Source organism: Ambystoma mexicanum, chromosome 10 (assembly GCF_040938575.1).
Source record: "Ambystoma mexicanum isolate Mex_15411 chromosome 10, UKY_AmexF1_1, whole genome shotgun sequence".
In the NCBI taxonomy this organism is placed as follows: domain Eukaryota; kingdom Metazoa; phylum Chordata; class Amphibia; order Caudata; family Ambystomatidae; genus Ambystoma; species Ambystoma mexicanum.
In genome coordinates, this window is record NC_090932.1 from 1379931490 (window position 1) to 1379943655 (window position 12166).

A 12166-nucleotide genomic window follows, 5' to 3' on the forward strand; every position below is an offset into this window, starting at 1 on the left:
AAGCATTAAACAAATCTTCAGATCTGATGGTGATAGGGAGGGCGTTCCATTGCTTAGCGGCAAGGACAGAGAAGCTTGTGCCCCCCGCTTTTCGAAGTTTGAAGCTGGGGATCGATAGACAATAGTTTTGGGCAGTTCTTTGAGGTCGGGTAGGCGCATGGCGGGAAAGCCGACTGCATACGTATCGGGGGGCCTTGTTGGCCAAGCATTTGTGTGTGAGGGCAAGTGATTTCAGTGTAATTCTCTGTTTGACAGGTAGCCACTGTAGGTTGGTTCTGGATTCAGAGATGTGGTGGTTTCGAGGGATGTTTAAGGCAGCTCTAATAGCGTTATTCTGGGTGATTTGTAATTTATTCAGGTTCCCTTGGCTAGTTCCTAAGTAGAGGGCACTACCATAGTCAATCAGACATAATGAGGGTTCTGGCTAGTGTGACACTGTTGGGAGTAGTCAGAAATGGCATGCATGCTGCAATGAGTTTGCAGGTTTATGCAGAGGCTGATCTGACTGCATTTGTTTGTCGTGATAGTGATAGAGTAGCGTCAAGGTAAAAGCCTAACGTTTTTGTATCTTTCGAGACTTGGATGGTGTTGCCATCAATGATAAACGACTGGTAGGATGGCTCAAGTTTGCTGAGGCGTTGAGTAGTGCCCAGAATGAGAAGCTCTGTTTTATCGTCATTGAGGCAAAGCTGGTGTTGGGCCATCCAGGCTTGGACGACCAGGTAGACGTCATTCAGGGCCTTGGTGTCAACTAAGTAGTCTCCAGTAATGGGAATGAGTACCTGGTGTCATCGGCATAGATTGTGTAGGAGACACCCAGATAGTCAAGTACATCAAAGAGAGGTTTAGTAAAGACATTATAGAGAGTAGGTGACACGCAAGAACCCTGAGGGACGCCACAGTGCATTGGGGAGGGATCCGCAGCTGCAGACTGAGAAAAGACCCGCATAGATCTATTACTCAGAAAGGATTTGATCCAGGCCGTGGCTGACAGGGAGTAATGGGCAGCAGAATGGAGGTGCCTGCATAAAATTTGGTGATTGACCAGGTCAAATCCTGCAGATAGGTCGAGGAGCAGTAACATGGCTAGTTTGCCCTTGTCCTTCAAGACTTCTATGTGTTTTGACGTCTATTAGAGCCGTCTCTATCCCGTGTCTAAGACGGAATCCCGATTGTCTAAGAACTAGGAGATTATTGGATTTCAGGTGCTCTTGGATCTGCAGGTATGCTGCGGTTATAGGTCTGAAATTTGTAGGTATGCTTGGGTCTAAGGAAGGTTTTTTAAGCAGTGGGATCACCCATGCGTCCTTAAGGTTGTCAGGGACAATACCATTTTTAAAGGATGAGTTGACAAAGGACATAATGAAGGGGGCCAGGTCGTGGGCAGATTCCTTAACGATGGGAGCGGGGCACGGATCACCTTGGCAATTAGAAGGTTTGATCCTCAGGATGATGTTTTCAACCTCCGCAATGGTGAGTGGTGAGAAGGCAATAAGTTTAGGAGAAGGTGAATCATTGCCTAACAGGTCTGACCCTGCCGAGCAGAGCAGCCCTGGTTGGCACACCGGTCACGGAAGCACTGGCATCGTTAGCAACGGTTCTGGTGCTTCCGTGTCCCCATTCCCTATGGGACTCTATGGGAATGGGGACTTACAATTTACCGGCGCCTGACTTTCCGGGCTGCCAGTGTTGTAATCTCCCAGTGGCAACGGGAAGTCAGGCAACAGTAAATATTTACGGGTCTGGCGGCAACCCGCCGGTAGAACCTGCACGGTTACCGCCGGACCCGTAATGAGGCCCAATGTATTCTTGATAGGGAGTTCCTCCAAGGAATGGAGTCCTTGTCCCGCTAAATGCGCTGGGATACCGCCAAACGCTATCAGCGTTACGGCAACTTGGTCTGGCGAAATTTGCGGCAGATGAAGTAAATCCCCATTCCCATTGGACCCAATCAGGGGTTTCATGCTGTTATTAGTGCTGGCGCAATTAACGCTGTGCTAATAGCGTTACTGCTGCATTTTACTGCTCCACCCAACTCGTGATGAGGCCGATAGTATGGAGACTGATAACATTCTCTTTGCTACCAGACAGCCTGTTAGTTGGTGCTACGTGGTCCATCAGCAGTTCTTAACTCCACGTGTTATTCCTTTGCATTCTATCAGTATGCCTGGGCGTATGGGGTATGATTTTGGAGTGGTTCTGTTCATTCCTATCGGACAGGATACAATCTTTCCAGTAGGGTGCTTTGCGTTTCCACGTGTACCATATGGAGTGCCACAGAGGTGCACCCTGTGCCCTATGATGTTCAACTTTCGTGTGAAGCCACGTGTAGGGCGGGTGGTCAAGTAGTGTGCTATTCCCTAGTATAACAATGACATTCATACCTTTGTGTGCCATCCAAAGTGGATGTTTGTCAACTGATGAAGAGCCTCTCTGTCGTCTAAGCTTGAATGGTTCTAACAAACATTAAATTCAACATCACACGAACAGAATATATGCTTTTCAGACCTAGAAAATGCTATGGGTTTAAATTATGCTTTTCTGCAGCTGGTTTGTAGGAGGCTATTCCCATGTTAACTGACTTTGCAAGCTCATTGGGCTTTTATATGAAATAGGAGCTCTTCTTCAAAACTCACACAGCAATGCAAGTTCATCATACGCAATATTAGCTCACCCTTATCCAATGAATCAAGCCCTCCTTTCCAACCAATGTACTTCAGTCCACATTAAAAGCATTAGTGTTATTGCATGTTAATGCCGTCAATGTCTTGCTGACTGGTCTTTCGGAATAGACTTTCAACAAGTAATCTTTCATTCTACAGCCACTCTTAGGTTTAGTTCTCACGTGAGGCCAGAATTGTATTCAAGCAGGGTTGTCTAGTCTTCAAAGCAGTGTTGAAGCAACCACCCTTATATCAGTCGCCTAAAATGCAGTTATTGCCACACGCTTTCCATAGTGTGTTCACAGTTCTTAGCAATTCCAAAAGTACCCAAAATTCAGATCAAAAAGCAAGCTTTTTAAACTGCTATGCCTTGTTTCATGGACAGTTTGCCTGTTTCTCTTAGGCTAGCTCCCTCATTGCTGTATTTTCATCAGGAACTAAAAACATGACTTTTCTCATACTAATCCATTGTCTAGCTCAGATTCTATAAAGTGAGACTATCTGGGGCTATAATAAAGGATCTGATGGGTTAAGAGTAATCCTCTACATTTGCTTGTGCCTTATTTTTGTCGTTCTTAATTTTAACAATTATGAATTGCATCATCGATCTTAACGTTCTTTCATTATAAAGTGATGTGTCTGCCATTTGGCAAATTCTGCACTTTACAAAATACATAAAATAAATAAAAAATGATACATCAAACGTGCTAAATTTTGGACTTGAGACTTTTGTCACTTCTGGTAAAGAAGCGTTCTAATTATCGGGACAGAGGTGTTGTTCCATCCAATTCTCCCAAAAACATTTCTATTAAGAATAGGAACAGCAGCGGACTAACTTGTTTTATGTTTAATTTGTTTATGTCTGACCTTCAACCTAGATTACACAATTAAAGATTTTCCACCAAAATTCACAAAGTTCACCTTCCCTTCACTTTCCTACACAGATAATATTGTGCTTCTATCGAAGGCTACTTTAGGTCTGCAGTGTTACTGGAATTTTCTGGAATACTCCACTTTCTAAAATGTTGGCAATTGGTTAGAGTAAGAACAGGCACAAATGGTACCTTGGAAACAACAGCTATAGAGATAGTGGACAATTTTTAGATATTTAGGGTTAATGATGCCATAAATGTTTAAAGTTATTCTAAACAATACCCATCAGTTATTAGAGTACAATGAGATGTATCAATTATTAAATCATTACAGTTGCTTTATCATCCACATTTTCTGAAGATGCGGGGCAGCTCACTAGAAGGATGTGCATATTTAAGTTCTGGTGGATCCCTGGATTCAATGAAAGATATCTTGGATCTCACATTGCCATCCATTAACTGTGCAGAGAGAATAGTTTCACAGATATTGGCAGAGGATTATGAAAAATTGTTCTCAATAAATCTAAGTTTACGGCATTTCTTGCCACTGGAAGCTGGCATTTTGAACAAATATCTACCATTCCATATCTGCCTATACAAAATTAAGTGTTTGGTAGCCAATGACCTCAGTGCCTAGATGTGGAATTGGGGGGTGTCTCAAAACAGATGGATTGCTGGAACTACACTCAGCCAAGCTAAATTAACTAGTGCATTTAAACCATGTATAAAACAGGCAGGGGGGCTTGACATCTTGCAATTTGCCCGGGTAAAATGGATGTACTGCTTCATGCTGCAATGGCATGTACATTATATAGGAAGGAACGCAAAATATGCTTTCATAATTGCCCATCCATAGCGCAAATATGGATGAATCAGAGAGCTCAACATGCGTGCCCTCTGCGCAGATCGCAATGCCAGTGAGGGCTTACTGATGACTAGAGGGATGTGCATAATAGGAATTCAGGGCAGGTAATGATTGTGTTTAATGTCCGACATCCATTTTGTAATTTAATTTAGTCATTACTGTAATATGTTATATTTTCACAAGACGCTAAATTGACAGGGAATCAAATAAACGAAAATGAAAAGTTTTGATCTGTAAGGAATTGGCAGGACTTTTGGTGTGTTTTAGCTATAGGCACATTTTTAAATTTAGATCTTTATTAACAATCGACTCATTAATGCTCTCATGAATGATGTCAAAGTCTTCCTGACCTACCACAATGACCCATGTGCTCTTAGTGGATGCACTGTAGTTGATGAAGATAGATACTGCACTCTGCAGTGTAAGCAGAGGGCTCAAAACATCTCCAACTAGGAACTATGCGGCTATCAGGGAGATCAAAGAGGGTGACAAAGCAGCTAATAGACGAGCAGCTAAGGCAAGTTCCCTGTAGTAGCATCACAGAGCGTGGACTGTTAGCTCCTGTCGTCAGTGGTGTCACAAAACTAGAGGATTGCTTAGCGGGTAAGATCGAAAGTGGGGTGGTGCCTATTGAAAGGATCGTTGACCAGCAGATCATTTTCAAATCAAAATTAGACTTAATCTGATTATATCCCCTTCTGTGGCTGATAAAACGAGAGTCATTAATTCGTGACACAAATAACACAGACTATGTAAACACAGAGAAAACCATTCAGCTTGCGGCGTGTGCTAGATTTACATAATGTTGTTAGGAAACGGATAAAGGCGTAGCACCCTGGGCTAAGTACCTGCCTGGGTGGCAAAACGGGAGCACAGTGAATGGACAGTACCTCAGACACTGATGCCTGGAAAGGGGTTTACAAGGCAGGGGTGTAATGACCTACTTCCCAGGGTTGAGTTTATTCAAATGTGCCATGAAGCGTGCAACTGAGCCCATAACTAAGAGGGGTTTGAGAGGATGACATCCTACAAAATTGGAATGAATTGCCAAATGAGGTCATGGAGCATATGGGGTGTTATCAATCTGAATACATTCGTTATGGATCACCTTCCCCATTGACGTCGAGGGAGGTAGACCAGCCTAAATCGTTGACTCTGCACGCAGCCAATCAGTGACTTTGCACTCACTTCTTATACCACTTGGTTCTCCCTAATGCCACAGCATCATGAGGGAGATACCTGTCTGCACGGTTACCCCCTGGTTAACATTTCACTGGGGATTCCACTCCAGTGGTGTCAGCGAAGGATCAGAAATCTACCACCCGGGGCTGTGCTTCCCGATGTTTGAGTTAGTCTGCCTCTTGGTGCTGGCTGTCAGAAGTAGATTCTCATTGAAGTGTGTCAGGGTGCCTATCGGCGTTGCAGTCTAAATTGTGTCGGGTCACCAGTGGCTGAATTGCTACAAAACGACACTTATTAGGAGATCTAACCTTCACAATGTACTACTTTTTAGCTTAATAGCAACCAGCTTCATTATGTGACCCCCCGCCTACCCCCTACTGTGCATCCAGTTCAATGTATTTCAACAAAAAGTTCAGATTGGACATGTCCATGTCATACAGTGTTGTCAGTTTGAGATCTTCGCATATGTCGGCGGTTACCGTCGCAGAACGGCAATCAGTGGCATCACCGTATATCAGTGGTGGTTCTATGGTGGGCTGTCATGGCTTTATCAGCTGTGTGTACTGTACCGTTTCCCCCAGCTCCTGCTCCAGGCTGGTGTAGTCATTATTCCACACTAGGAAGTGCAGGGGAAATCTCCTCTGGCACTCAGCTAAGGAGCACATCCTGCTCCGCTACCATGGAGTCCTGTGGATGCCTCTCGCCTCCCTTTGTACGGATGAGTAGAGAATGTCAGCGATCAAAAACACCAGGCACCGGCTCCTCGGAAACTGCTACAACAATCATGGAAACAAAAGAAGGACACGAGTGCTAAATTCAGTGTCACTTGGAGCCAGAAACAAAAAAGGGACACGCGTGGCAATCTGGCCTGGAAAATGGAAACAAAAAAAGGACTCGGATACTAAGCACCATGGAAACACGCAAGGTGTGGAACCGGCGCAAATCTGTGTTCACGGAGTTACACATAACCGTCCCTCTCAACCTTTTAATTCCCCAGGGCGGGTGAAAAAGGAAGATTTTTATTTTTAGCGGGTTAGAGCCAATTGAAGTGAAAGGACTGGATGAAGCTTGGGGGTGATTCATTTACTGCAAGGGGCTGTCTTTTGTGGTCACAATGAACGAGCCAAACCTTAATAGAAATCTGCCTTATTAAAATAGAACATAGTGTAGTTTTTGCACTGTAATATGTATACGAATAAGTGGTATAAATAATATTTTCCTGCGTGTCTCAGCCAAACTACAGCAGTTTGTAATTTCAACTGCATTACACGAATTCTATGTCAAGACCTGGAAGCTCGGATTCTATATCAAGACGCTTTCCCATAACTTTACTTCTCAAGAAGCAATGAAAATCAACAATGATACAATCCATAACAAAGATGAAGACTGTTATGATCTCAGGCTGGTGTGGGAAGGAGGTGCTGTGTAATAAAGAAGAGACAAGCAGCATAGATCTTTCCTTTATTCCCAACGGTTAACTGAACATTTTAGGCGATAACCCTGCCTACCAATGCGAGCGTAGGCGCTCGCCATAAACAGAACAGGGTCCTTTCCAGTTGTAGACATGGGACACAACTCCCCGTTACTTAAATAAGAACGTCCTTGTTTACCCCATTTCTTCAATCCATCTTGTGGGCCTTCGAACGGTCCTTTGGGATGCGCTATGGGTCGCCGGAGTGTGATTGTCCCTCTCACTGTCTACATCGGCATCCATGAAATCTGAGCAGCTATATGAACAGTCCCCGGAGGAGGCGCTCTCCTCGCTCTGGTGGTGTGTGTTGTTTCTTTTCCCACTCGTTTGAAGAAAGAGCAATTTCGGGTGATGGTGCCATTTGGACTTGTGCTGTTATCATGGATCCTTTGACGTGGGTGACTGTCATGGGCTGCGGATTGAAGGCAGGCATCTCGTTTGATCCTTGTATTCGGTGCACCAGCACCTGGTCCCCTATGTGCACCTCTAGCTCTTTTGCATACACTTTCGTTCTTTCTTTGACTTTTTCTCTCGCTTTTAATTCTGCATCAACAGACACCTCACTGGTGGGCAAGTGTGGGATGTTGGTTCTTATGATTCTGCTGAACATGAGTTCTGAGGGGCACACTCCCATGGAGTTATGAGGAGTGTTTTTGATAGTCTCTGAGGAGAGTGCAGATTGCTTGCATAAATGAACCTATCTCCTATCCTTCTCCTATCACTAAATCTGGCCGGAAGAAACTTAAGAAACTCTGGCCTCCAATCTAGGCCTTCCTATTGCAGACACCTATGTCACGGCTTCCGACAGAGAGACTATCACTGACATCCTCTTTTTCGTTAACTCACCTGACCTGTGGACTCACTACATGGTCGGCTTTCTCTCGACTATCGCCTCTTCACCCATTAATGGTGGCACTCGCTGGGAGGTTCTCCTTGACCTCTTCGCCATTTCCAGAGTCATCATTAATGTTTATCTCAATGGAACCATCATGGTCCAGGGTCCTCAACCCAACCTTCTTCTCTTCGACAGGCTCCTCCCTCGCCTTTCTAACCTCACCTCTCCCTCCGTCCAGGCTCCCTTGCCTTCTGTTCCTTCCTCCTCCTCTGCACAGGCTCCCTTGCCTTCTGTGCCTTCCTCCTCTGCACAGGCTCCCTTGCCTTCTGTGCCTTCTTCCTCCTCTGTACAGGCAGCCCTGCCTTGCCATACTGTCCCGGCTCCCTTATTGGCCTTGGATCCCTCGCCATCCTCCACTATCCCCCTGGCCCTCTTGCCACCCTCTGGGGGGACCACCGTCCCGTGTCTCCCGAAGAAGACCCTCAAAGAGGGCAAGCTGCTCCACATTGCCACTCTCAACATTCGCTCTGCCTTCAAACACTCGACTGGCACCTGCTACCTCCTCAAACACATGGATCTTGATGTGCTTGCCATCACTGAGACTTGGTTCGAGGAGAGCTCCATCACAAGCTTTGATACACTCCTCCCAGAAGGCTACAAAATCAATCCTCTCTGCACCCAGGCCTAAGAAGACAGGTGAGGGAGTGGCGCTTATCTTCCCAGAATGGATACCGGTGTCCATCATCCCTACTCAGGCCTACTCCTCCTTCAAGTGCCTAGTTTGCAGACTCTCACTATCCACTAAATCATCTCTGAGCATGGCCACCTTTTATCTGCCACCAGGTCAGTCCACTCTCTTCCTCTCGGAATGGGCTGACATGGTCTCCTCTCTACTCTCCTCCCGATGGGTGATCTGAACATCCATCTGGACTCTCCTGACTCCTCAGGTCATTTCTACAACCTTTGCGACTCTCTTGCCCTTTCTATCCGTCCATCTGGCCCCACGCACACCGTGGGCCACAACTTAGATGCTCTCATCTCTACTGACACCCCTCTCGCTATCCCTCTCACTAACTCCCTGTCCTGGACTGACCACTCTCTTCTCTCTACACACCTTAAGCTCTCATCTCCTCTTGCAGCAATATATCCGGCACTGCTTTTTCCTCCTCCTACTCTCCTCCACCCACTCCCTCGGCTGACTCCCACCCTGACACAGCCCTCTCTAACCTCAATCGCTCTATCTCCAACACCCTTGACACTCTTGCTCCTGTAATGAGGGTCCGACTGAAGCATTCCAAAAAGTGCAACTCTTGGTACGACTCCGACCTGGCACCCCTTAAACGCGAATGTAGGTCAGCTTAGCGGAAATGGAATGCGTTGGACGAACCATCTGACAAACTGGCCAGCCGTCTCCTTCAAAGGCATTATCGAGTCTGCATCCGCAACAAGAAAAGAGTCTTTATTCAAGCCTGCATCTCTGCGGCATCAAACAACACGGCCATACTCTTCAAAGTCTGCAAGGAGCTGGCCAATCCTGCAGCTGCATCCTCGTCTATCACACCAACCCAGGACCTTTGCTCGGCCCTGGCTACACACTTCACTACAAAAACCCTAGACATAATTTCCACCATCTCTTCCACAACACAGCATACACCAACACCGGAGCCTCCCTTGCCCCCCCTCCACTTACCCTCTCTTCCATCTCACCTGTCACACCGGATGAAGTTACCAGACAGGTCCGATCTATGAAGGCTTCATCCAAACAGGGGGACCCCTGCCACTCAAAAACCATTAAAGACAATATCAACTCCCTCACCTCAGCCTTGCCTGATCTCTGCAATCTCTCCTTCCCAACTGCACTGAAGCACTCCCTTGTGAACCCTCTACTCAAAAAACCCTCTGCCGACCCCTCCATTCCAGCAAACTAAGGCCCTATCTCCATCACTCCCTTCCTGGGCAAACTCCCGGAGAAACTGGCTATCTTTCAGCTGACCCTACATACACACTGAATCGATTAGTTGTTTGCATGACCATCAATCTGGCTTTAGAGCATCCAGAGGCACGGAAACTGCTCTTCTGAAAACCCGTGAAGACCTGCTCTCAAATCTTGACACTGACACCCCATCTATCCTCATTCTCCTTGACCTCTCCTCTGCCTTTGACACGGTTAACCACAACATCCAGATCGCATGTCTCCGTGACACCCTGGGAATCACAGGTCAGGCTCTGGCGTGGTTAACCTCCTTCCACTCCGACCACCCATCCCAGGTGGAACTCAGAGCCTTTCACTCGACTATCACTCTCTCAACCAGTGGCGTTCTATATGGCTGCCCTGGGTGATTGCCACCTTCACCTCTAACTTCCAGTGCTATGCGGATTACATGCAACTATCTTTCAGGCTACTCTCAGCCGCCTCCTCCTCGCTCATATCTGACTGTCTGTCTGCGCAGTGTGCCAGCAGTGTATTTTGTCGAGGCTGAGAGAGAGGACGCTACTTTGTAGCCCTGCTGATTCCTTGCGTACTGAGGAGAATCATCCATTCATTTGAAGTCCCTTCTCTGTGTTCATCAAATCAGACTCACAGACTACATACACACCGCGCAGGCGCGGAGCGCAGCGCGGTGTGCCAGCAGTGTGTTTTGTCGAGGCTGAGAGAGAGGACGCTACTTTGTATCCCTGCTGATTCCTTGCGTTCTGAGGAGGATCATCCATTCATTTGAAGTCCCTTCTCTTTGTTCATCAAATCGGACTCACAGACTACAAACACACCGCGCAGGCGCGGAGCGCGGCGCGGTGTGCCAGCAGTGTGTTTTGTGTTTGGTGGTTGCGTGGTGTGGAGGTGTATCCCGACCATTTCGGTAAGACTTTAGCGCGCCTTGAGACTGCAAGAAAACTTTGTGAAGGCTCACTATTGCGGGAAACGACCACTGGGTCATGCTACTCCACTGCCGCTTTGACTGTCTAATGGAGTTTTACTGTTTATTTATGAAAATTAGCCATCTGATGGGTCAAGTACTTTTATATAAAAAAAAAACTAAAAAAAAACAAACTGCCACGTATTGTGAGAATTTTGCTCCGTGAGCACCCATGGAGAGGGTGCATGTTATGAAAAATCGAGCTAAGCTCGCTACGTGTGCGCCACTTCTACCCACCATTGCCTCAAGCTCTATTTAAGTGGTACCTGGATGTCTGTAATCCTGTTTTGCCTACCTTGATTGCCCTCAGTTATAAGGTGTTGGCGGGAGCCTACTCTGTAACCTTCTCTGTAGTTCGTACTGTGAGGTCCAGAGGATTTTGGGAAAAGGGTGTCTGCGGGCTTTAGGTCTTTGAACCCTTTCTCCGTTTCGGCCCTGCTACGATGCTGTTTCAAAACAGCCAGCAAGTTGCCTAATTATTGCCTGGTGCAATTCTATTGCTTACATGTGGTGAGAGCTTCTTGCCTCAGTGTGTCAGCTTCCGATTCTACCACTGGTGTAATACCCTTCTTTCTCTCTTCAACCTCCTCACCTGTGGAGTCGAAATCCTCTTCAGCTGGACTGAGTGCTCGATGCGCCGTATAATCCTTTTCCTTTTTTCGAGATTGAGAGTGTCTCCCACAAGAGGAAGCCACAGTGAGAGCGTGTAAATGCGCCCTGACCGTGTCCCCCTCCCGGGAGAGACGGGAAGGGGGAAAAAAGCCAGAGTAGGCAAAAAACCCCTTGGACCGGTAAGTATCCTGATGGCCGCTGGACGTGTATGCAGATGAATGATGGGAGAAGGCAGCAACCGGAACCAGGTGGAATTATATTGCAGCGAAAAAACGCCAAAAGGTAAGAAAACAAAGTAAAGGCAAAGAGCTGGAACTAAGGAATGGAGGTAGAGAGGAAACGAAAGACTGGGACCGGAGTAGGACCGGTAATAAGGACGGAAAGAGTAAGAGTAAAAATGCTCGAGGAGCAAAAGGTAAACAGCGTGTAGCAAGACCGCGGCAGCGAGGAAAAGCAGCTGACCGTGGAAGGTTGCAACGCGCTGTGCTCAGGGAGAGGAGTGGTTAAATAGCGCTACGGCGGAGAAGACTAGACCGCATAGAGAGAACGTAGCGTCAGCGTGACGGGAATCAGGAAGTCCCTAAGCGGCAGCGGGGCCAAAGACGCCAGGTGCGGAGGCGGCGCATGACAGTATGCCCCCTGCCAAGGCCCAGGCCACCCGGTTTGCCGGGATGCAAACGGTGAAACTTCCGGAGAAGGATAGGAGCGTGGATGTGTGCAATTGGTTCCCAAGAGTCCTCAGTATGCGAAA

General features: G+C 46.9%; 1 protein-coding gene across 1 annotated transcript in view; it reads right to left on the reverse strand.

Annotated features, from left to right (window-relative positions):
* ANKRD13A (ankyrin repeat domain 13A) overlaps positions 1 to 6397 on the reverse strand; it is a 1258643-nt gene extending 1252246 nt beyond the window's left edge. Inside the window, exon 1 of the mRNA XM_069619390.1 lies at positions 6152 to 6397. Coding sequence (XP_069475491.1) covers positions 6152 to 6247 — 96 coding nt within the window. The 5' untranslated portion in view covers positions 6248 to 6397. The remainder of the gene's footprint in view (positions 1 to 6151) is intronic.
* Between the last annotated feature and the right edge of the window lie 5769 nt (positions 6398 to 12166).